The following is a 23,632-nucleotide window of genomic DNA, read 5'->3' as shown; positions in this document are numbered from 1 at the left end:
GTATGTACTTACAATGTACATGATGATTAATGATACAAACTTAAAATAAAATGTGTAATCACTATTAAATCAGAATATATTGAAATAAGTAAATAAATTACTTAATAACTTTACTCAATAGTATGCATACATGTGCAAAATATATTTCAATACAAGATATTTTCTAGTGTAATGTTATCATATTTGTGGTTAGAATTTTAAACGCATCAATATCAAATGCCTACAAACACATCCATGGAATGAAATTCTATGTTGTCCAATTAACTTAAACACTACAGAGTTTTTGTTCTCCACTTTCTTTTCGACGTTGCTTCAGCGTCTCCTACGTCGGCGCGAGTCACCATTGTAGCCATTTTCTGTAATAATAAAAGATTTTGGTCAAAATAATATATCTTTGCTTGCTATGTTAGATTAACAGACATAGGGTAATAAATAAGCAATTGAGACATACAGTAATAAACTTAGTTACACCCAAGTTAATGTTATCAGTGGATTTTGGATAAATATGTGATATGTAAGAGTGTGAGTTCGGATTGGTTTCAGTATAACAAACCTCGGTGTTTTCACCGCCGTTGGCGATTCCTCTGGCGGTTATTATTGTACCCCATGGAGCCATTCACCTGCGCCTCGTTGGAACCATTCTGGCTCGTACCTAAACCGAATGGTCGCCCAGGACCCATATTTTGTTGATCATAGAACTCCATACCATTGCTATAATTACTTTCGTTTTGATATGTGTCACTATTGTCATTACCGTCGCCTTGGATTCTTTTGTTATTTTTAGAACCGTAAGAGCCATATGCTGTAAAATTGGCTCCCTGTGTGAAGTAGTCGTCGCCGGGCTGGGGAAGGAGGCGCGGCGGTTGACTCCCATGGGGCACATCGGCACCGCCAGAGGGCATTCCGTAGGAGGCCTGACCCAGGCCGCCGGATCCATAGGAACCGAGGCCACCACTCGGACCTTCCGAGTCCTCGTTGTCACGGCCTCGACCGCGACGACGTCTGTCGCGGCCTCCACGAGATCGTGATGCTGACGTGGCTTCATCAGAGCCTAGGCCTCCACCAGACCCGAGACCTCCGCCAGAACCAAGGCCACCACCGTAGCCGCGGTCGTCGCTGGGGCCCAGACTGCGGCCAGAGCCCAGGCCTCCGCCGGAGCCCAGGCCCCCGTCGGAGCCCAGGCCGCCGCCTGAGCCTAGGCCGCCTGAGCGGAGACCACCTGAGCTCGGCCCATAAGAGCTCGAGCTTCCAAGGCCGCCAGAACGGCCACCTCGCTTCCTGGAATCTGACTCCAAGCTGCTTTCTCCATAGCCACTTTGCCCTTGGTTGTAGTTGTTGACGTTGTTTGACGTATTAGGTGCAGGAGGGGGTGGTGGTGGCGGGGGAGGAGCTGCCCAGTTGGCGGAAGTCATCATAGGAGGGGCAGCGAAAGGTGGAATCATCATGCCATATTGATCAGTAGGGAAGTATTGGGGCATAACAAATCCTTGTCCAGTCATGGGAGGAGGCACACACATTTGAGGATTGAGAGCCATTAACGGCGGAATTTGACTAGATTGCTGTTGTTGGACATCATTTGTGACATCCTCATTTACAGATCTATTATTTCCTCTAGTATTTAAATTGTCATTATGCATTGAATTTGTGGAATGTTTGCCATTATATTTATCATTTTGTGATACAGGAAGCTGAGGACCAATTGGAGTGGGTAAAAGTGGCTTTGGCGTGGGCAGCAGAGCTTGAGTCACAGGCTTCGGTACAGCGTTAGTAGCGTCCTTCAATGGACTGCACTTGCCTGAACGAGAGCGGCTACGCGAACGTGTCCGGGAGCGGGAACGGGATCGCGAATGGCTTCTTGACGATCTTGAGGATTTGCTTCGTGAGGAGCGTGACGAGCTATGTCGGCGGCGGCGGCGATCCCGGGAGCGTGAGCGCGAACGAGTGCGGCGGCGGCGGGAACGAGATCTCGATCGAGAGCGACGGCCTCCTCGACGGTATCTTCCACCTCGGCCACGATGACCTTAACAAGGAAATTTATTTTAAAACTAGCTAAAGGAACAATGGGGTGCCAGAAAATATTAATAATAATTGAAATGAAAACTACATGTCTCTTTTTTTGTAAGACATAAAGATTATATAAAATCAAAATTGTTTAATTATTGACTTTGGTGATCAAAACTTACGCCGGCCTCCACCACCTCCGCGCTCAGCAAGTTCTTGTAACTTGGGATTAACAACTTGTTTAGCTTCTTTTAGTACTGATATGAGATCGCCTGCTTTGGCGGCATTTGAAGGTGTAAAAAAGGTATAGGCGGTCCCAGTTTTATTTGTTCTTCCTGTTCTTCCAATGCGGTGGACATAATCTTCAGAATTGCTTGGATAATCAAAATTGATGACAAACTTCACATCATCAACATCTGTAAGAACCAGTTTTTATGTTAAGCCACAAAATGAAAAACTTAAATGATATAATTGATAGTTAGAAATACAGAAAGAATACAATAATGAAATATTTACAAAAAACTTACCTAAACCTCTCGCAGCAACATCTGTTGCTACAAGAATAGGAGCTTTTCCACTGCGAAAATCTGTAAAATAGTAAAACATGAAGAATATTGTCACCAAAGCAAAAGCTTTTCAGCTCTCCAAAAAGAATTACTGAAATCAAATGGTACATGCTAAATATAGTCTGTACAATTTATTTCATGTTTGTGTTATCGAAATTAGGTTATTTTATTTCATAATATAACATTTTCTTGAATAAGAATAGTCATAATATAAAATTCTATAAAACATTAATATATATAAACCTAAAATTATACAAATTATCACATTTATATGCTGTGTGTGTTATTTCCGAAAACTTACTAATAAATACAGATTCCTTTATAATAATGGCTGTTAACGCTCATAAAAAGGAAAAACAAGTAAGAGCGAGGTGCCGACCGGGGCGGCGCGAGAGAGAACAGAGGCGCCGGGCCGGGCCGGGCGCTGGTGAGCCCGGCAGCCAGGCGCTCAGCCTGCGCACCGTCGCCGACGACGGCGCGGCGGCGAGGGGCGGCGTGGGGCGGTACCCCAGCGCGCCGAACACGCGAGAAGCGGCTCAGACTAGCCGCGGTGACAAGTCAGAGTGCATAGGGCATAGCCCCTTCGACTAGAGGCGGGAGCGGCCGCAGGCGAGGCTTAGCGGCGACGTTCGCGCGCTTGCCGCCGCCTCCGCCGCCCAGCCGCAGTCTCCACGGCCTGCACATGCAGACACATGTTCACCAACTATTTACTTGTCTAAAGTCCAGTCCGACACCGCTTCTCGATATATATTTTATATACTGATATTTTAAGCTCTTGTTTGTACTTTTATTAAAAATAAAAATGTTATCTTGTATATTGGTATTATTCATAATAAAAATTATACAATCAACATAACATTATTCAAGCCTTTAGTGGACATCATACCTTGCAATACCCAATCACGCTCATGTTGAGATTTGTCTCCATGTATACATACAGCTGGCCATCTGTAAAAAAAAATGGAGTTTTAGCACAACTTTTACTGCAATATGTATATATATACACTGGTAAATATATTTTTTTCTGAACATACCCATCTCTCTTCATTTTCCTTGTAATATCATCAACACGACGCTTAGTTTCTATAAATATTATAGTTTTATTTTCTTTTTCAGCCATAATTTCTTTTAAAAGAGTACTTAATTTAGTTTCCTTTTCATATTCCATACAGACATCGATTATTTGCAAAATATTATGATTAGCTGCCAATTGCAAGGATCCTACATTGATCTGTAGATAATCTTTGAGAAATTCTGAAGCAAGGCTTTGAACCTCTCTAGGCCATGTAGCAGACCACATAAGGGTTTGACGATCTGGTCTAATCTGTTCTATGATTTTTCTGATCTGTGGTTCAAAACCCATGTCCAACATTCTATCAGCCTCATCCAAGACTAAATATGTGCACCTCTTCAAATTGGTTCTTCCACTTTCTAAGAAATCTAGAAGACGCCCAGGTGTTGCAATTACAATTTCCACACCGGCATCTAGATCTCTTGCTTGAGGTCCTTTGGGAGCACCACCAAATAAACAAGTGTTATGTATTTTTGAAGTGTTTGCGAATTTATCACACACTTCTTGTATTTGTTGAGCCAATTCTCTAGTTGGTGCTAAAACCAATGCAATAGGTCCATCACCTCTACTAGATTTTGGTTGATTATTTATGTGAACAATGGCAGGCAAAATGTAAGACAGTGTTTTACCAGATCCAGTTGAAGCAATACCAACCATATCATGCCCACTTAGGGCAATGGGCCAACCTTGAGCTTGGATGGGGGTCGGTTTATTAAATCCCATTTTATCAATTTCATCCATAACATAATCAGGAAAACCAGCCTCATCAAAAGTCAACGTAGGTTTGGGAATATTACGACCTTTGAGCGTGATCTCATTATCACTTCTCCAAGATTCCACCTCAGACTCGGACCTATTTTCAACATCTTTGTGTGGAACATAAAAATCTTTTTTAAAAGGCTTCAATCGGCTTAAGTCCCATTTGGGTTTGCGTAGATTCGCGCCAGGATTGCTGCGACGCCCGCCACCGTATGCACCAGCGCCTCCGCCACCGGACCCTAACCCATAACGCGGACTACGACTGCGACTTCTACTCCTGCTTCTGCTTCGACTCCGACGTCTGTCGCGACTGCGGTCTCTAATAAATAACATTATTAATGCAATTTGCATGATGAAAGGTATCAAATATTGAAAAATGCAGACATGAATACGGCTTCATAATTACACTTACCTTCCTCGACCCATATTAATAAGACTTATTAATAGATGCTTTCAATAAAAAATCACAATAGGTTCAATCTTAGTACTGGCAATTGACAAAAAATTGCTACTAAATTAAATACATTTACACAATGCCTGCAATGAACGACACGGGCAAAGCAAAAACAAAATGGCGCCGCCGCTTCCCGCTTCCGTTCCGTTCGCAAGCCAAAATTGCGGTTGCGGTGTTGCGGTTGCCTGCGATATTTTTCGTTCAGAAATAGTAAACAATATTTTATGTACTTTTTAAAACAACTAGTGATTAAAATATGGCAATCTGTTTAAATATCTTTTAAAAGATAGAATTTCAACATTTTATCTTCAATATGGTATTATGTAAATATTTAAATATCCTATAAAATGAATTTATACTTATTTACATTTAAAAAACTTCTTCTCCATAAGCAATTCAAATACTTTATTGTATTATTATCACATTTTTTGTTATTATTACAGAATCTGATAATTTTATTAACGAATGAAGAAAATTTGTAGTTTTTTAGTACATTACTTTATGTGTATTATTTTTTAAAACAAAAAAGTTTTAAGAAATTGGAACGTAACGGTATCCATTTTCTGCGTTGTTGTGACATTTTGATTTCTGCTATTCTGTTGTAAAAAACGATGAATGTAATGCTCTTCAACCTTGACTTGTTTGTAATAAGTGATGATTAAACACTACACATCGTCGAAATATGATAAACAATACTAAAAACTTAAAAGGATTTTAAACTTGTTCATTATGGGTTGAATAATAGTTGTCGGCTGCAATAATTCTACGTTGAATTTATAACTGGTATTTTATGTTACATGTGATAGACTACTAAGTACAATACTTTAGCAACATGGAATTAGACGTATCGCCTTTAAATCAGGCTGAGAGCAGCATGGATTATTCCGATAATTCTTCTGAAAGTAAATATTTGACTTGCAATAATAACGAACAATTTTCTGTCATTCGAATACCGCAAGATGGTGAGAAATCCAGTAAACATTCCTCAAGAAAACAATCAAAAAGAAGAAAAAAGAGCTCCAATCATTCACGACCCCTTCCGAGGATAATAGTTAAACCTCTACCTCCTCCGCCACCGCCAGAAAATCGCGAATGGACAGCGGCGACATCGTACACTGACACAAATACTAATTCAAATAGACCGTCTACTATGCGCGAGGTTTTAGCGAGCATACCTGGCTTTTGCATTAAGCCAAGGAAAAGAAGTGGAAAGAAGCTGTCAACTGCTGCACAATTGCAGCAAACTAGAGAAGGCTGTATTGACTTAGAAACACCTGACTCGATATTAGTAAACACAAATATAAGGGCATTATTAAATAAGCACACATTCTCTCTTTTACCACCATTGTACCAATATAAGCTAGGTCAATTGCTGCCAAGTGTTGATAGACCAAGTACTTCTGGAAGATTAAGTTCATCTAGTCTAAATAATGAGTTCTTTGCGAGAGCTTGCTTGGAATGGCAAGACTGCCTATCGGGTGGAGAGTTTACACCAGAAAATCAACAAAAAATGAAAACTGAAGCTGAAAAGGAGAAAAGCAAGATTGATCCATGGAAATTAAAACATTTTGAGCCATTTTGGGGAGAAAAATCTCGAAAAGAAAAATCTTCAATAAATCTCAACTCAGAAAGACCATCTCTGAAAACAACCATAAAACTACGACCTACAGCGTCAATAACTAGTAGCAGTACTGTACCAAAGGTTAAGAAAAGTAAATCATCAAGTACAAGTAAAAAAATTAGGTCTGTAGGTGCAGTGACAAGGTCCTCTGCAAAAGTGGAAGATACAGTTGATGAAGCAGTTATTGTTGGATCAAAATCTACAGTACCAGTACCAGACCTACTTCCTCTTAAACATTTGAAAAATAATACCCAAGGATATGTTGACTGTCAATTAGATTTCACTTTCTCAGATTCATCTTCTGCACCCAGAATAGAAGATTCAACACCTGTGGATCCTTTATTACTGCCTGAAGAATCTGAACGCAATGAATTAAAGCAAGAATTGGACATAAGTGTGGTTACTATTGAGGAATCTAGCATTTCTAAAGATTGTGAAGAAGATAAAGCAAATGACTCAGATACTATCTATGCTGAGCCTACAAAGAGATTAAGTAGCGATAATGGTGATTACAGATTCACTAAAAGAATTAGGTATGAAGATGATTATGCTGATACTGATAATTCCAATTTTCTGACAAGGGATGCAGAACAGCCAAGTAGCAACTGCTCTGATAATGAAACAACTGATGTAAATGAACCAATATGTCAAAATGATGATATAAACATATTTCCTGGACATGACAATGCCGATACTAACAGTGAAGATAGTAAGGCTACAACTTCTGCTTATGAATATGATGAAAGAAGTATTTCATCCATGTCCAGTTTGAAAATAGGAAGTCACGTAAATAATGTTTCAATTGTTAATGAGTCTAATCATAATGAATGTGAAAGTACAATAGAAGATGTAGAACAAACATCTGCTAGTCAAAATGTAAACAAGGATAAGGATACAGATGCCAATCAGGATCAAATGGCAATTGAATCTTACCACGAAATTGATAAAGAAGAATTTAATACACAAAGGGAATCTCCATGCAACAATCTGCCTATTAACAGTATTGAAGAGCCTCAACAAAATTTAGAATCTGTTAAAGATATGGAATGTCAGAGTGCAGCTACTAACAGTGATGAACAAAATAAAGTAAATGATGAGATTAAAAATGAAGATAAAAATAGACCTGATGAGAACATAACATCATATTATGATGAGCATTTCAAAGATGCAGAATCATTTATAATGGAAACAGGAGGCCTTTCTATTTTAACTCCACGTAAGTGAAACTTAATTTGCTTTACTTATTATATTCACAAAATTTTGCTTAAACCTAAAATATGAATACATTTTTTTTGCATGTTAGTGAACTAAAAAGCCGAGTTGGTTCCATTTAATCATAGTTTTTCAACTACTACTATGATCTTATGAGAAAGATTAAAATCCCATAAGAAAGATACAAAATCTTGTAAAATATTAGCATCAAGTGAAAAGTTATGTATTAAAAAACATTAAAAATTTTAAAAGACAGACAAATATTTCTCCATTCACATATGCTTGTATACAAGACAAACTGTTAATTATTGCAGTTGTTTGTGTGATTTAAGGGTTTACGGGCAATAACAAGAAACAACAACTTAGGCCTGTAATCCAGAGAGGTAGGCAGAGACCATGGACTTCCATTTGGCACAGTTGTGACACACCTATCTCACCTCTTCCTCATTAGTACCTAGTTATGTAAATTATGTGAACCTTTATCATCTCAGCTCCCTTCCTGTGTTATAAAATAAACATAATTTTAATTGCAATAGAGGAAAACTTTATGTTTACATCAAAACAAATTACAAAAAGAACAAGGTATAATAATTATATGGTCACATGTTTTTTTAATTTTTAAATATTATTATAATAGCCCATTTTCCTGAATGTTAATATTTTTGATGACTGTTTTTTTTATTTTACAGAAAATGAGGAAAACAAGTATACTCCCCATCCTAATATAATGGAACTATCTTCATATATGAATGAAACAAGTAAGTCAACATTAATAATTTGTACAGAAATATTTTGACATGTGTGGGTAGTTAAAAATATTCCTAGTGTAGTAAATATTGTGCTTGCTTAATTACATATATTTGGGTGATTTACAGATGTAACAGCTGTTGTAACAATGCCAATGAATCAAAATCCATCAATACCAATGATGGAAGTGACAAATTCTACTGTAAGTGGATTGTTTATTTCTCTTGGTTATATAAAAGCTAAAACCCAACTATCAATCTCAAACCATATCTAAGATTTTTAATTAATTTTTAATCCATTTGCTACAAATTTAACTTGCAATAGCCCCAAAATCTGATGTATGATTTTAAGGTTGATAAGTCTTCAAATTGATTCTTAGGATTGCCCGTTAATGATAGCTAATTGCCATAATATTTATAAAACACAATTTAACAGATGGTATCATACCCGGATGACAACATGCAGGATCCTGCAAAACCAAAAAACTCAGCTGTATCATGGAAAAATGAAAATGATTGGACTAACACTGAAAATATTATTTCGCTGCACAATTTTTCTTGTGTTAATAATGAAAATTCTAAATATGCTAGTGAAGATTCAAAAGCAAGTATTGAAGATATGAATATGAATGATGAAAGTTCTATGTACAAAGAAGAAAGAGATGCAAATTTTAACATGGAGTCATCAAACTCATCGGAAAGTTGTCACTCCATGAAGGATTTGAAGCAAGAAACTGATCCTGCTAATAGCATTGTCTCCAGTTCAACTGTATGTAATCCAACTATTAATTCTACAACGGTTACTCAAAGTGTAAGAACTACTGGGAAAAAATCTAAATCTGGAAAGGACTCAAACAGGTGTGTATATGTACACGCATGTAAATGAGTGATAAATGAAAGTGTGATTTTGATAATTAGTTTCTAAAAGAAGTAAATTAATTATTTACTTTTTTTAACTACAGTGCTAGTGTCTTTTTTGTTAAATATCTTCATTACCTAGTGTGGCTACTAGTACCATTTATATTTTATTAAAAAGTAAAGTTATAAAATATCACAATATTACAGAAGCCGCAGTTCTAACAAGGTGCCGCCGGGCGCTGTGAACTTGGAACGCAGCTACCAGATCTGCCAGGCTGTTATCCAGAACAGCCCTAACCGAGATGCCCTGCGCGGGCAGCTGCGGCCGCCGCCGGCCCTGCTCAGCCGGCAGCCGCGTGCGCCACGTCCTCCTCCACCGCCTGTCATGGTGCGACAGCTTCCGCCCCCTGTCGTACAGCATACTGAGGTGTGTCATGTTCTATAAACATATGTTAATATTATGCGCTGTAATTACATAAATTAGTGTAACAAAATAGTGTGTGTATTTTCTACAAAATTTCAACAGATTAATTTTTTTTTTCCGACTGGGTGGTAGGTTTAAGAAATGACTCAATGGTACCTATGTATCCATTGATGCCCTGTCATATAGGTTGCCAATTAGCAAAATGTTTTTGCCTATTGGAAACAAACGACACTGTTTCAGGTGAATGAAAATCGCTCAAATAACATGGGGCAATATATCCTAGTACAAAGAACCCCTAACGTCATACCTAGAGCGTCCAGTGCGCCGCCGTCAAATCTAAACACAAATGTTGTAAGTGGCCTTATCTTTTACTGCAACTGTTTAAAAAGAATCACAAGTCTGGAAGTTAATGGTTAAATTGCCCCCTAACATAGAATTTTCATACTAAATTTACACTAAGGGATGTAATTTAATAATATGAGTACGACACTTAACAATGTATACTGGTAAGAGAAAATAATTAAAATGCATTTGTTTCAGAATGTCGCGAGATGTCGCAGTGTGGGAGCTGAAGACGCTTGCGTGTGCAACTTGCGAGCCATGATACTATGCAAGAAGTGTGGTGCGTTCTGCCACGATGACTGCATTGGCTCCGCTGAGCTATGCCTCACGTGTCTCATACGCTGACCCGTACACAATAATCGGACTGACTACTATTCTAAACCACTCTACTAAATCTTCTGTATAGTAGAAGACTGCTTAATACTGTAAAGTGTAAACTGTGCGAAGTGTATCAATATTACGTCATATGTGAATGTGAACAGTGTTACAAAAGTAAAAGTATGAATGAACCACAACAATTTTGGAAGAACGGATCACGAAGTAAGAATGGTGGTGCTATCTGTTTCCATGTTATTTGATAAGTACTTCTGTCTTTAATTTTTAAATTATCTGCTCAAATCAGTCTTGGACAATGATTATATATTTTTTTTTTTACTAAAGCTTATTTAAATTGCAACAATGTATATATTAGTATGTAAAGAAAAACTGTCAATCATTTCTATATAAATATAGCACAACACAATGGTTGCTAGTGTAGTAAAGGATATATAACGTATGCATAGTCAACTATAGATTATATATTTACACAGAATAATCATTTTTGTCTTTATAACAATACACAATTTATTCAATTCGCATTTCAAATACATATAAAATTAATAATGTTAATGTTTTACCATATATAAACAACATATTCAGAAATTTATACAAATAACATTAAATATGTTGCACAAGTTGCCTATTTTCATATCCATTATCTGTATGACAGTATCATTTAGTTATAGCGTTGTTTTTTTAGCGTAAGCAGAGTTTGTGTCAGTGTAAAATTTTCCATTATTCATGTTTTAAATTAAGACTACTAGAGTGTTGTTAAGAGTACATAGAAGATTAGCATAAGCTAATTATATCATTATTGCCATTATATTTTTATCACAACAGAATCATTTATAATTTATGAGTAAAATTAAGCTTTCTTTGAATATGCTATAGATGGTATGCTATTGGGAGTCAGGTATTTGTAGTTCGAATTTAACTTGCACTGATTTCCCATCTATTGATATGTTTATAGTTTAGGGTGTGTACAGATATTTATTGACATGAAAGGCTGAAGGATAAAACATCGGACGGATTTGTAACTTTACTGTGGTTTTCATGAGTAATTGAACTCTAGTTTATCACTTGTTATTTTAAGTTTTTATTATGTCGCGTAAACTAATACGACATTAAGGTATAAGACATCATTTTCTATTGGATTTTGCTACTGATTTTTGATATATCACTCACCTTGAATTACACTTTTTTACAGAAATAAAATTAGAATTGTTAAATCTCTTTTTTGATCTCTATATATTAACTTTTCAAATCTTAATTATTTTTCAATTAATCATTTAAATTCATTTTATTATTATGATCCGAAAAAAAATATTTGTAACAAATTTTCCCATTTCAATGTTTAATGAAAGTAATTCAAATCAAGAAAATTGAATTAATTGCATTAACAGGTCTACTAAGAAATTCGACTACCTAAATCTAGAATATGATAAACGCTATGATTTGCGTGCAGTTTTTTTTTGTAATAAAATTATGCAGTCTGTGCTTTTCAGAGTTTTGTTTTTCTTTTATTTAATTATGACAAACATTGACACTCAATTGGTGTATCGGTTGTTAAATAGTTTCTGCATTATTATATAGTTATATGTTGTGGGTTAGATCCCATTTTAAACAAGATGTGTTCGATTCAAACATATTTAACACATCAAAATGGTTGGTTTTCATTTAATTACATAGCTTCCACTGTACAGCCCCGAGTCCAACCATCCAAAATCAGTTTTCAAAAGTGAAGCCAATTATACAGATTGACGTGTATTTTATTGAGATTATATTTATTTGTATCTCGAACCTGGCTTCACTTTTACGCTCTAACTATAACACCTTTATGTTTAGTATTGTATCACAAAATGTTGGAAAAAATCCTATTAAATTATTGTATGGTATAAATAATTGTCAATGTTTGTCTTTAATTGCTCCATGTTTTGTTTTTAAATAAACTTTTTTTTATATCAGGAGCAACTGGACTTAGGTTTATTAATTAGAATATTATTGACAATTTAACGTTATTTATTGGTAATTAGTTATTTTAGACATGTAAACATTTTTTCTGTAATAAATTATGTTCTAAATCAAATGTTGTTTTTTTTATATATTATTTTTCACAACAGTTCTTATTTACTCAGTAAACAAAACCTTTATTGCAAAGAATAATCTAAAAAAATAATGCCTTGTAAAAATGAAAAAAAGTGCTGAAAACAAAAAAAAATATTTTTAACTGCTGTGTGCAAATATGCGTTTGTTAATCTTCGGCAATCTGACGAATCACTTATTTTTGTGTCTGTCGGAAAAGGTTAATTAAAAGCGCCTTTTAATTCGGTTTTAATTTTCTAACCGTGATTGTCTGGACACGGATATTTTTTTAAACAATACCCTAAAACATAAGGGAAATTACATAAATTTTAAGTAAAATCTCTTTAGGCTGTGCGGTTTAATGTCTTGATCTTTTTTCGAATTAAAAAGAAAAAGTCATTGTCTTTGGCTTCTAGAAAATTGTCTTTGGTTATCACGCGATTTACTGTCAAACAACTTTTTTAACCAATTATGAAGTAGAAGGAAAGATATTTTAACCAATAGTGGCCCAGGTCTGGTAAACAAGCTACTAAAACTAACGAATTAATGAATGTCTGCGTCACGGCTCAAAATTATTATGTCTTGTTTCCAAAAAATCTAGAACTTGAAAGATTGATGCAGAACCGGGAGGAAAAGAAACTGTTTTCATTTCAGTACCTGGTTCTAGGTTATACTGAGTGGTGTTGTGATTGTGACAATGGTGTATTAATGAAATAATTCTATGGGCGTGTATGAAGAATATTTTTTGAGATTTATATAATAAAACAACAGTTAAAATGTCGACAGTTCTTTTAGCCGTAGTTGCCGTTATTTTGTGCATTCTTTTCCGAATATTAAACGTTAACAGCCAGCCTTATAAACCCGTCATTTACGGAAGAGACAGGAATTTTATTGAAAATATTTTATTTATTGCGCCCTTTTTGAATGAACCGTAAGTGACAGACGATACTCATGTAATATATTTAGAATTAATGTGTTGTTTATAAATTGTCCTAATAAATTAAAAAGTTTAAAGATAAGCAAACACCCATGCTTGATGAGGTCATTCTTTTCATAATTTTATGTAAAAGTTAATTGATGAGTAACATAACATTACTTTACCTTTCCCTATGGGAAGATTAAAAGTAGTATTTCATAGTATATTTATAACATAATATTTTATATACTCTTTGTTTATAACTGTTACACAGTGTTTATGAAAAGAGCAACATTTTGTTTCTATGGTAACAATTTTTACTTAATAAATTTCGGGTTAAAAAATGGATGTGACATTTATTTTATTTAAAACAAATTTTCTCAACACAAGTCACATCAGACATAAAAATATTTTTATATTCTTTGACTATTTTAGTCGTCCATATTTATTAAAAAAATGCTATAAGCTTGGACATGTCTTAACTAATGAGACTGATGCCCAAATTTGATGTATTCCCATATCATAATAAATTAATTAAGAGGTTTTTAAGTTTTATCTTATTAACCATCAAATTGATCATTTGGTTATTAAAGACAGTAATTAAATTACCATTGCTCTTCTATTCTAATTTTGAGGCAAACCTATTCAAATGAAATTAAATAAATTTGTTAGATTTTTTTACTCTCCTATTTGAGTTGATATTGGGTAACTTATTATGAGGAACTTATAGTAATACTTTAAGATTTGTTTTAAAAGTAGTTTAATTTAATTACTTAAAAAGTAATAAAAAGAAATTTATATGATACACCATATAAATTGTTAGAATTAGTTATCAATCCAGAACATCCAGAATCTTATCTGTACACTTTAATTGATAGATAATTTTATCTCATGCAGTTATACACCAACAAGATTGTGGGGCTTCAGTGGTCATGTACAGACAATACTTCACAGTCTGATTGGCCGAGTGAGGTGCCCCTGGCCAATTGGTGGCAGGATATCACTGGTTCTACCTGACAAGTCCACACTAACATATGATCTCTATGAACCAGTTGGATCTGAACGGGAAGGTAAGCTTGAGATAGTGTGACTAGATATTAAAAAAAACATAGTCATTAGGTCTTATATGGTTGGGATCAAACCCAGAACATGTAGATTATATATCCATTGTTTATCTTGCTAAAACATACTCCTTTTTAATTATAAATTTTAGCACAATATTGTATATTTATTACAATTACTGATTATCTTATCAAAAGGGCATTAAAAGTTATCACTAAGAATATTTAACAAGTTGTATTCTAGAAAATTGTTCTGTATTAACACTCAATTTAACATTTTCCAATTAGTTTAATTTAAAAGTTGAAAATTCTATATTGTATCCCATAAGAATTGATTTGTAATGTCTTTTTTGTTAAAATTATTACATAATATTGTTTATTGTTAATTCAAATTTTATGAATTCAATAGTAACAAATGTACTCCAAAGATTAATTAGTGTTAATTAGCATGAAAACAATGTCACAATAATGCAAATACATCAATTTGTCATGCTGCAAGGTCATGGAATAATTTCAATTTTAAATTTAAGAATAGGTATGATTAATGAAATGAGTAATGTTATGTATCGGTATTGGCTAGATGATGTCATAGCTACAAACTGCCGCCATATTTACTTAATTGTCTCTAATTTTAGTTGCCCACTAATCTTCGATCATTTAAAATACGTAATATGGAATGGATCAAATATGAGATTTGTAACAATCGAAAAGATTACATTGTCGCTAAATTAGTTAATCTACAGCCATAATTAAATCAGTTAAAGGTTAAACTGAAATTTTGCTTATTTAAATTCGTCGTTGGTCCAGATTGACATTTATATGTATTGTTTAGATGACGTCACTGTCGCGATCTGCCCTGGAATCGGCAACACATCTGAAAGTGTCTACATCCGTACCTACGTGCATTACTCGCAATGCCACGGCTACCGCTGCGCCGTGCTCAACCACATCGGCGCCCTCGCCAGTGTACCCGTCACCGGAGCCCGCATATTCTCTTACGGTGACTCATTCTTTACATAAATATAACAATATTCAATCTTTATGCCGGTTCAGTCCATACGATCGCATGTCTGCACAGATGTAGAGAAGTTTTTATATTACATTATGTCGATACCTAAAATTGTTGTAAACAGCGAAATTGCAAACCGCCATTAAGTTTGGATGGCACTATTCGCGTCTGTAGTCGTCACGCGTCAACGACCTTGACTTTAAAACCAATACGATATATGGCTTATTCAACACAATGATGCTAATAAATATGCTTCGCGTATTTTTCTGTATCTCTGATAATGAGATTTATGTAATCCGATAAAGTTTTACCTACATTACAATCACACGGAATCGCATTGTTATGTCGTGTTTACTATCTTTGTCTAATATACGTACGTAATATGCATACATTGTTTGTTGTTATGTCTCGTAATTTAGTGATTATAGATGAAGTTTTAATTTTCTGAAATTACCTATGTGCAACCGTGTGCATTATCACATAATTTTACCAGTGGATTACGGATATATTGTAGTTTTTTTTAAGGATGGTTTAATAATAGGTTATCTACCAGGGGAACATCACAGTGAATTAGTAAAATTTCTGTAACATTACAATATATTTTATGGTATTCAAGGTCGCTGTGGCCGTCTCTCTCATTTAGTCGTTGTCCAATCAATGTCAAGGCGTTCCACTATGTTACGTTCACTCAAATTATGTATTTGTTTCGCAATATATTATTTGTGTTTTTATTATATTTAATGCAAATAGAAAAGCATCTGCAGTGTAGTGTTATTTACACACAGAAAATGGTATTACAAAATATTTTCTTTGAACTTTTTATTGCACTATGTCAATAAAATCTGCGTGCTACTTCTAAAAATAAACAGTTCAGATTTCTAACGGCTTGATAAAATCAATCATGTTATTGTAAACTGTTTTTCAACTTTATAATGTTATAAATAATTTACATACAAATTGTCCACAATTTCTTATTCTTGTATGCAAATTATATATAATATTAATATAAATTTATAACGTGAATGTTATTTTCAGGTCACACAGACGACTTTGGTTACATGGTTGATAATTTAATAGAACGATACCCAAACACCAAATTAATTCTAGTCGGATTCAGTCTAGGAGGTAATTTGATATCGAAGTATTTGGGCGAGGACAGGAAGCGACCTCTTAATATTGTGGGAGGAATCTCAATATGCCAAGGATACAACGCTATTGAGTAAGTGTGAATACTTTGTCTTGTTGTACATCTCTCAGTGAATCTCCATTATCATTACACATGTATTACAATAGTATTGCCTTCTCTTTCATTCAATTTGATAAACAGATGTGTGTTTGGAATTGTGTTGTTGTGGTGAATTACACCTTATAATGCAATATATCCGGTGCAAAATTGTAAAAACATTATAAAGATATGCTAGTAGTCGTAACGTAAGGATATGACTTTATTTCTTATCAAATTACAAACACTATAGCGAGGCCTAGACATCAGACTTGATAGTGGGGCTTACGTAAAAACTGAGCATAAATTGTAGTAATACTTATGCATGTAGCATATTTTCAAAGATATCTTTTGTTAATTCAATTAATTATATGGGTTAAAAGTTTTATTGATGTGTTTACGTCGTATTTCTTCGTCAATATTTTGAGACATTCCTAAAGTTAAGTTATACGATTGCGTTTTAATTTTAAGGACACCAGCACACCAAATAACAGTATGATGAAATTATTATCAATGTCATTTCGATTTCGTCTCAAAGTTCTCGAGAGGTTCAGTTTAGGAATAGTCAGTCATAATTCTTTTACAGTTCACACATGATAAGTCATGATGCTAAGATGTTGGATAAATTCTAAAAGTTCTAAGAGATTGAGTGAACATTGTCAAGCCGTATTCTTTCATGGCCTTTAATAGAACGATAACTTGGATAACATACGTAGTTTGGTATATAAGTAATCGACTTTAGAGTGTAATAGTGAGAACGGTTACATCTGTAGTAGGAATATCACGCGGCAAGAAACGTGTGACAGCTAAATGATGTTCCGATTGTCAATTGGTCCACTTCTGTTATTGGTCGAGTGGACCAACACTGTCACGAGGCATTCCGACTGACATATTTATAGTCAATGTTTTGTAGAATGTAAGGAATTATACGACTCTTTTGAACAGTAAACAAGCATCATGACTCAGTATACCTAAGATTGTAGAATTTATTTTGTATAAATTCAACACACACAACTTAATATTAATGATGTTCGTTTAAAAATATATTAATTCAATGGCCAATAACAATGAATTTGATTTGATATTCAATTGAGTAAATTTGTAAAATATTTAACTGAAAGTTTTTTTTTTGTCTTCAAACCAGTATTAAATAGTTATAGTTTTTTTTTCTCAATGGCCTATTTTGTTATTAATGTTATATCTGGATTTTTTTTAGTTTATTACAATTATTTATCTTGACGACTAGTGGACTTAATTGTCTGTTTGTACGCTGTACGCAGATAACCTAGAGATCAATGTTAATAAACTCATATATATATTATATTATTATTTTTTTATATGTATATTCATAAAGTAGTTTCTTTATAAGCATCCACATTTGTTCTTTATGTATATTTTCCCATAGAAATCAATAACTGTTTTAATAAATAAAATACAGATGTAAAAGTTCTCAGCGTATATCGATTCTAATAGCGCAAGGAGGTTATGTTTTACCTTTTATCCAACGTATATAAAACTACGTCATTTTCGTGAATGTTTATATTATAAGAACAATGCTAATTAAAACACGAATGGATTCATTGTGCAAAAATCAATGAATCGTTGAGAAGAAACGACTGTGTTACGAAATATAAATAATCTATGTGTATACAAAGGCTGGAATAGAATGAGTAAAACTTTTTTTTTTTTGCTTAGTGCAAAGTTACATAGCAACATGGGTTATAAAATCAACTATTGGAGGTCGTTTATCGAGACCGGACAATGACTCGCTTTTATGTTTCTCGCTAATCCGGGTTTGATTGCATATTTAAACTTCCTAACTTATCCAAGACTAGCTGACGCACGCGACTCCGTCTGCGCGGCATTAAAAAAAACTATTAGTCGCAGCGTAATGTTATATAGTCTAAAGCCTTCCTCTATAAATGGACTATCCAACAAAAAAATAATTTTTCAAATCAGACCAGTAGTTTCTGAGATTAGCTCGTTTAAACAAACAAACACTTCCGCTTTATAATATTAGTAAAGATATTTCTCCATATTGATCCCAAAAAAACCTATTGGGATATATAGTCTAGTGATGCAGCTAATATTGTTAATTTTATAATTTGCATTAAGATTAATATTTGTTGCAGCACGATGGTTCATCTTCTGCAATGGCAAAATTTCCGTCGTTTCTACTTGTATATAATGACTGATAACTATCGTAATATTATCACACGACACAAGCGCATCCTGCTCAGCCAAGAGATGAAGACCAGATACTCTTTAGATGAGAATATGATCGTATCCGCAGGTACACTGCCTGACTTAGATGAAGCCTATTCAAGGTTAGTAAAAATATATTTTAGGTTATGTTAAAAAAAAATATTTTAAATGAAAAATTAGATATACCTAATAAATGGATAATATATTCTTACGGTGAAGGAAAACATCGTGATTCAACTTGTACATATCTGCGAATAAATTCAAACATATGTGTAAAATCAACCAACCAGCGTGGTTGACTATGGCATAGTCACCCCCAACTTAGGGTAGGCTTCGAATCCCTCGGTGGGACGTATAGTGAGCTGATGATGATGAACAAATTAATTGAAAATGTTAAATAGACAAAATTATATAGAGATCGATTGTTGGGTTAGGGTTAGGCTGTCATAATCCGTCTATAAATTTTTATATATTCTAGAATTGCTTTAACCTAGCTATGTCATTTTTATTTATTAGTTTATTTAAGCTACATTTTTAAATAGGTATTAATTTTAAATTATTGTTCGATATATTTCACAGGCGTGTGTACGGGTTTGAATCTGTAACGGATTTGTACAAATGGAGTTCCTCAGCATTCTACCTCGACAATATAAAAACCCCAATGGTGTTCATAAACGCGCGAGATGACCCCATTGTTCCTGAACAGCTGTTGCCTGTTGCACGGGAATTTGTTAGTGAGTATTGCCGATATAAATTTATTTAATACTAGCTTTTGCCCGCGACTCCATCAGCACGTGATTAAAAAAACATAATTATTAGCCCATTTGTTCTTCCAGACTATGTCCTACATCTATGCCATGTTTCAACTAGATCCATTCAGCTGTTTATATGGAAAAAGAAGAGGACTGTTTTTAGGGTTTTCCCGGCAATTTTTTCTGACCTTTTAAACCTACCCTACACATCAACGAACATTGCAAGACCAAGATAAGATAAATCTGTTCATCCGTTTTCTAGTTTTAGCGAGACTTTCGACCAGCAATTGATTTTTCTATATATAGAAGATAAATCATAATAAGATATTTTTCCCGTTTAAAAATGTTTCGCAGTTCACTAACTACGGCAGTATATATTTTACGTCATCCTCTAGGCAATTCAAGCAGTTTCTGAGCCTCGTTACCGCAAACAATTATTAATTTCCGTTCACCGATCGCTTGAGCAATTAACCTAAATGCTTAATTTCCCTTTACCGAATGCAACTAAGGTTATCTTTTATTAACTTTAAACTCTTATGTTTATCGTATGATAAAAATAATTGTCCTTTTTTAAATCCACGTAGCTAAAATAAAATATTCTAAAAGATATAATGCTATTTTTCTTTCATCGAACTTGCTAGAAACAAATGTAACCAAGATTCAATAAATAAAAGATTTTTTTGGCATGTTACATTACAAAACTTCTCCTTAAATATAGACTAAAGGCTGTCTGAATATGACATGATTCTATATTTGAGAATTAAATTATATCAATCCTTTTTGTAGGTTCACACGATAAAGCGATGTACTTAGAGCTAGCGCACGGGGGGCACTTAGGATTCTATGAAGGTGGGCTGGTGTACGCAAACCCAGTGACGTGGCTGGACCGCGCCCTCGTCGGCCTTGTGGGGGGTCTCCTCATGGCACATGATAAGTGCGCCCCTAAGGACGCCCCCCTCCTTGATGCTATCCCCGATGAAGACGAGCCGGACTTGATCAAATCCGCAACCATCATCTATCGGGATCCCCTCGACAAAACTCAAAAGGTCTAATTATTTATATTCCTACTTTTAAAGGAGGCCTTTGTTCATGATTAACGGTAGTTTAAAACAGTGATTTTCAAACTTTGTGATAAATTAAATTTTTTGATGCTTCATAACACCCTGTATACTCCATCCAAGAGTTGAAAACCACTGTTTTATACTAACTCTGATTTAAAGGGTGATTTTATGTCGCCAAAAACGGCATAGCCTTGGCGATTTATTATTTTATAGTTGTTTGCTTCATAGCTAGTGTATGTTAGCTGAAACAGTATTCAATGTTCTACAGAATATAGTTTTAGGTTACAAAAAAGGGCATTGTATCGCTCCAACAACTAGAGAGCTTAAAGTATCAAAATTTTTGTTCCTTAGCTGATCTTAAAATGAAGAAATTGTTGGCATTTGACTTAGTTTTTTGTCACCAAAGTGGATTTGCATATTGATAAGCAAGGAGTGTTTAATGAGTTTGATAAATCGCCAATTGTGTTGTTTGTTTTATATGTAGTGGTATAAATATACAGTTAAGTGCCTTCACAAAGGTTATTTTGTAATAAATATATGTTCTATATTTGTCATCTGAATATAAATTGTTATCTCACCTCGTTGACCGAGTTGATATAATTAACAAATATGTATAGGATTTTATACATCATGTTGCAATTTATTTTATACGGCCAATATTTATTTGTGTTCAAAATACTAAACAGTTTGTGATAATTGGCAACACTAAAAATATTCCAATATGCATTTTGATATATATTATTTAATTAGTAATTAAATTAGGTCAAATTGATAAAGATTGTGTTATGATTTGACGCACATTTACGATGAGATTATCTGCACATTATTTTTTATTTGTAAAATGTGATATCCAAATACCAAAATATCATGGCGAGACATGTATTGACACTTTCATAGTTTACATTGTTTTGTTAAAAAAATATATACAAAATTGTGTCAATACGAGTGTCATCGTAGTCGAAACACACACAATAGTCGAGTCTGGATAAGTAGGAGTTCAAGGAACTGCGATTTGTCTCGCGTGTAAAAGTTTCTCGCTTATGGAGTTTGTCCGATGGAACCGGACAACGTATCTCGGTTATAGAGTTTTCTCGCTTATCCAGGTTTGACTGTGTTGATAATATACAAATCAGAAACAGTACAAGAATTCATAGCACAATTAGTTTTGGAAATTATATAGTATTAAAAATTAACATGTAATTACTAATTGATTTATTTATATATTAGAAAAGATATGTTTGATTTGCATTCGATTATATTTAATTTACTACACAGTTTTTATATGTAGTAAACTTGTTATTTTCTTTTTTTTTTACTTATTGATGTAATTTAAATTAACTAATTAGCGAGTCGTGTTGAATGCGAATATTATTATTAATCATATGGATAATTGCAGGAGAAGCGTAAATAATATTTTTATATCGATTAAAATAACATTTCATGTCGGTCAAGCTTAAAACAATACACAGTGGAGTATTGTTTTAAAAACAAATTCCTAGTGACTCGGCACTGTAATATTAGTCACATTCAAATTATTTAAGTATGTTTCTATTACAATTTGTTTTTAAAAACAGCACTGATTGGAGCCTGACATGAATGTCACATTTAAAATATAACTTACCTGTCATGAGGGCGCCACTGTCTCCATTGATATAGCAACACCTACGTCAATATGTCTCATCGAGTACATTTGCATCCTATACCATTCTTTTTTCATTATGTTTAGTAATATTATTATTTTGAATCGCAAGTTACGTAATGAAGCACATTCCAATTAACAAAAAGGTTATCTCATATAAGAAATCTGTTCCTCAATTAGCCTGTTTACTAATTGCTTTTCATTTTGAAGATGGTTATTATCACGGAGAACTTGATTTTTAAATGTTTGGTACATATGAAATAGCTATTAGTTAAATGAATTAAGCCAAATGATTCATTCATTCACTAACCAAGAGAACAGGAGAGGGAGGGCTCGAGATTGTTTCACAAACAAGGACACTGTAGTCCTAATTCATAACATGAATGATTTCATTCGAAGGAATGTTTTACTTTATGTTCAGACTTGTATCGACACATATTGTCGTTTCTCTTTTTTTAAAGGCAATTTAAGAGATGACAGTATGTGTCAAGTGCTACTGCATTCAAAATACATTGTTACAATGAATCTCGAGATTTTTGTACTTGAATAGTTATTTGTAAATCGGCCAGCTTGTTGTTAAGATGTTGGTAACTGCAATGTTTATGACTTACCATGTTCCTTTATCCGTTTCCACTGCCAAAACATTCACACAATATAATATTGTGTTTAGAGAATGAGAGATACGCATTGAAATATTTTTAAATCTACTTATTACCTATTATTTTATAACATTTCTTGTGTGAAAGTATGTTATTGTTTTGTTTTATCGCTACAACTATCATATTTTGTTTGCATAAATAATGTGTACAGTTCATACTATTAATCAGTTTTTTTGTGTTACTTATGATATGGTACTTATGAAACAAGCAGACCAAATTTGATCTCAAGTAGCAATAGCTATAGATCATATAAATGTTACGTAATTGGTATTCTTTGTGGACGTTTACATTGATTTGTGTACAAAGTTGTTTGTAGCTGTGTTTCCACTGCCGAAAGATTTGTACAAAAACATTGACTGTTTATTTGAAAAACACTGTGAGGTTTGTTATATGTTTATATACAACTTTTTTGATAGTGGGAACGCATCAATTCGTTTGTCTTGTGTGAATCAATTATATGTTTGAAATTTATTTATTTAACTTTTGCATTGTAAATCTGTTGTATTATTTATTACTTTCACATATGTTAAGCATTTTTTTTAACTTTAAACTATTTTGTATATGGCAATTGATTAAGGTGTTTGAAACCAGCATTTAATAAGTATGCAATACATACTAATATCGTCTTTGCAATACAAATTAAATAATTTTTT

At 33.9% G+C, this 23,632-nt stretch overlaps 3 protein-coding genes across 4 annotated transcripts; 2 read left to right on the top strand and 1 right to left on the bottom strand.

Annotated features, from left to right (window-relative positions):
• Positions 1 to 130: 130 nt before the first annotated feature.
• On the bottom strand, positions 131 to 5,018 carry LOC106127602 (ATP-dependent RNA helicase DBP2). Its single transcript, XM_013325732.1, has 7 exons — positions 4,811 to 5,018; positions 3,602 to 4,717; positions 3,454 to 3,515; positions 2,529 to 2,588; positions 2,184 to 2,417; positions 554 to 2,020; positions 131 to 356 (listed from the first exon to the last, which is right to left on the bottom strand). The coding sequence occupies exons 1-6, from the start codon at positions 4,822 to 4,824 to the stop codon at positions 564 to 566; spliced, it is 2,943 nt and encodes a 980-aa protein (XP_013181186.1). The 5' UTR covers positions 4,825 to 5,018; the 3' UTR covers positions 131 to 356; positions 554 to 563.
• Positions 5,019 to 5,424: 406 nt separating this feature from the next.
• Asx (transcriptional regulator additional sex combs) lies at positions 5,425 to 10,917 on the top strand. Of its 2 annotated transcripts, XM_013325868.1 has the most exons (7): positions 5,425 to 7,689; positions 8,375 to 8,443; positions 8,561 to 8,634; positions 8,868 to 9,289; positions 9,497 to 9,716; positions 9,954 to 10,064; positions 10,254 to 10,917. In XM_013325868.1, the coding sequence occupies exons 1-7, from the start codon at positions 5,685 to 5,687 to the stop codon at positions 10,398 to 10,400; spliced, it is 3,048 nt and encodes a 1,015-aa protein (XP_013181322.1). In that variant the 5' UTR covers positions 5,425 to 5,684; the 3' UTR covers positions 10,401 to 10,917. The 2 variants fall into 2 exon arrangements, with proteins under 2 accessions (XP_013181322.1, XP_013181323.1); XM_013325869.1 differs by lacking the exon at positions 9,954 to 10,064.
• Positions 10,918 to 13,023: 2,106 nt separating this feature from the next.
• On the top strand, positions 13,024 to 21,919 carry Hydr2 (abhydrolase domain-containing protein 2). Its single transcript, XM_013325936.1, has 7 exons — positions 13,024 to 13,386; positions 14,269 to 14,441; positions 15,265 to 15,432; positions 16,477 to 16,660; positions 18,796 to 18,990; positions 19,448 to 19,602; positions 20,407 to 21,919. The coding sequence occupies exons 1-7, from the start codon at positions 13,232 to 13,234 to the stop codon at positions 20,670 to 20,672; spliced, it is 1,296 nt and encodes a 431-aa protein (XP_013181390.1). The 5' UTR covers positions 13,024 to 13,231; the 3' UTR covers positions 20,673 to 21,919.
• Positions 21,920 to 23,632: the final 1,713 nt, after the last annotated feature.

This window comes from Papilio xuthus, unplaced genomic scaffold, assembly GCF_000836235.2.
Source record: "Papilio xuthus unplaced genomic scaffold, Pxut_1.1 DF824655.1, whole genome shotgun sequence".
Lineage (NCBI taxonomy): Eukaryota > Metazoa > Arthropoda > Insecta > Lepidoptera > Papilionidae > Papilio > Papilio xuthus.
Note: the sequence above shows the minus strand (reverse complement) of the source record. Positions and strands in the feature narration are given on the sequence as shown.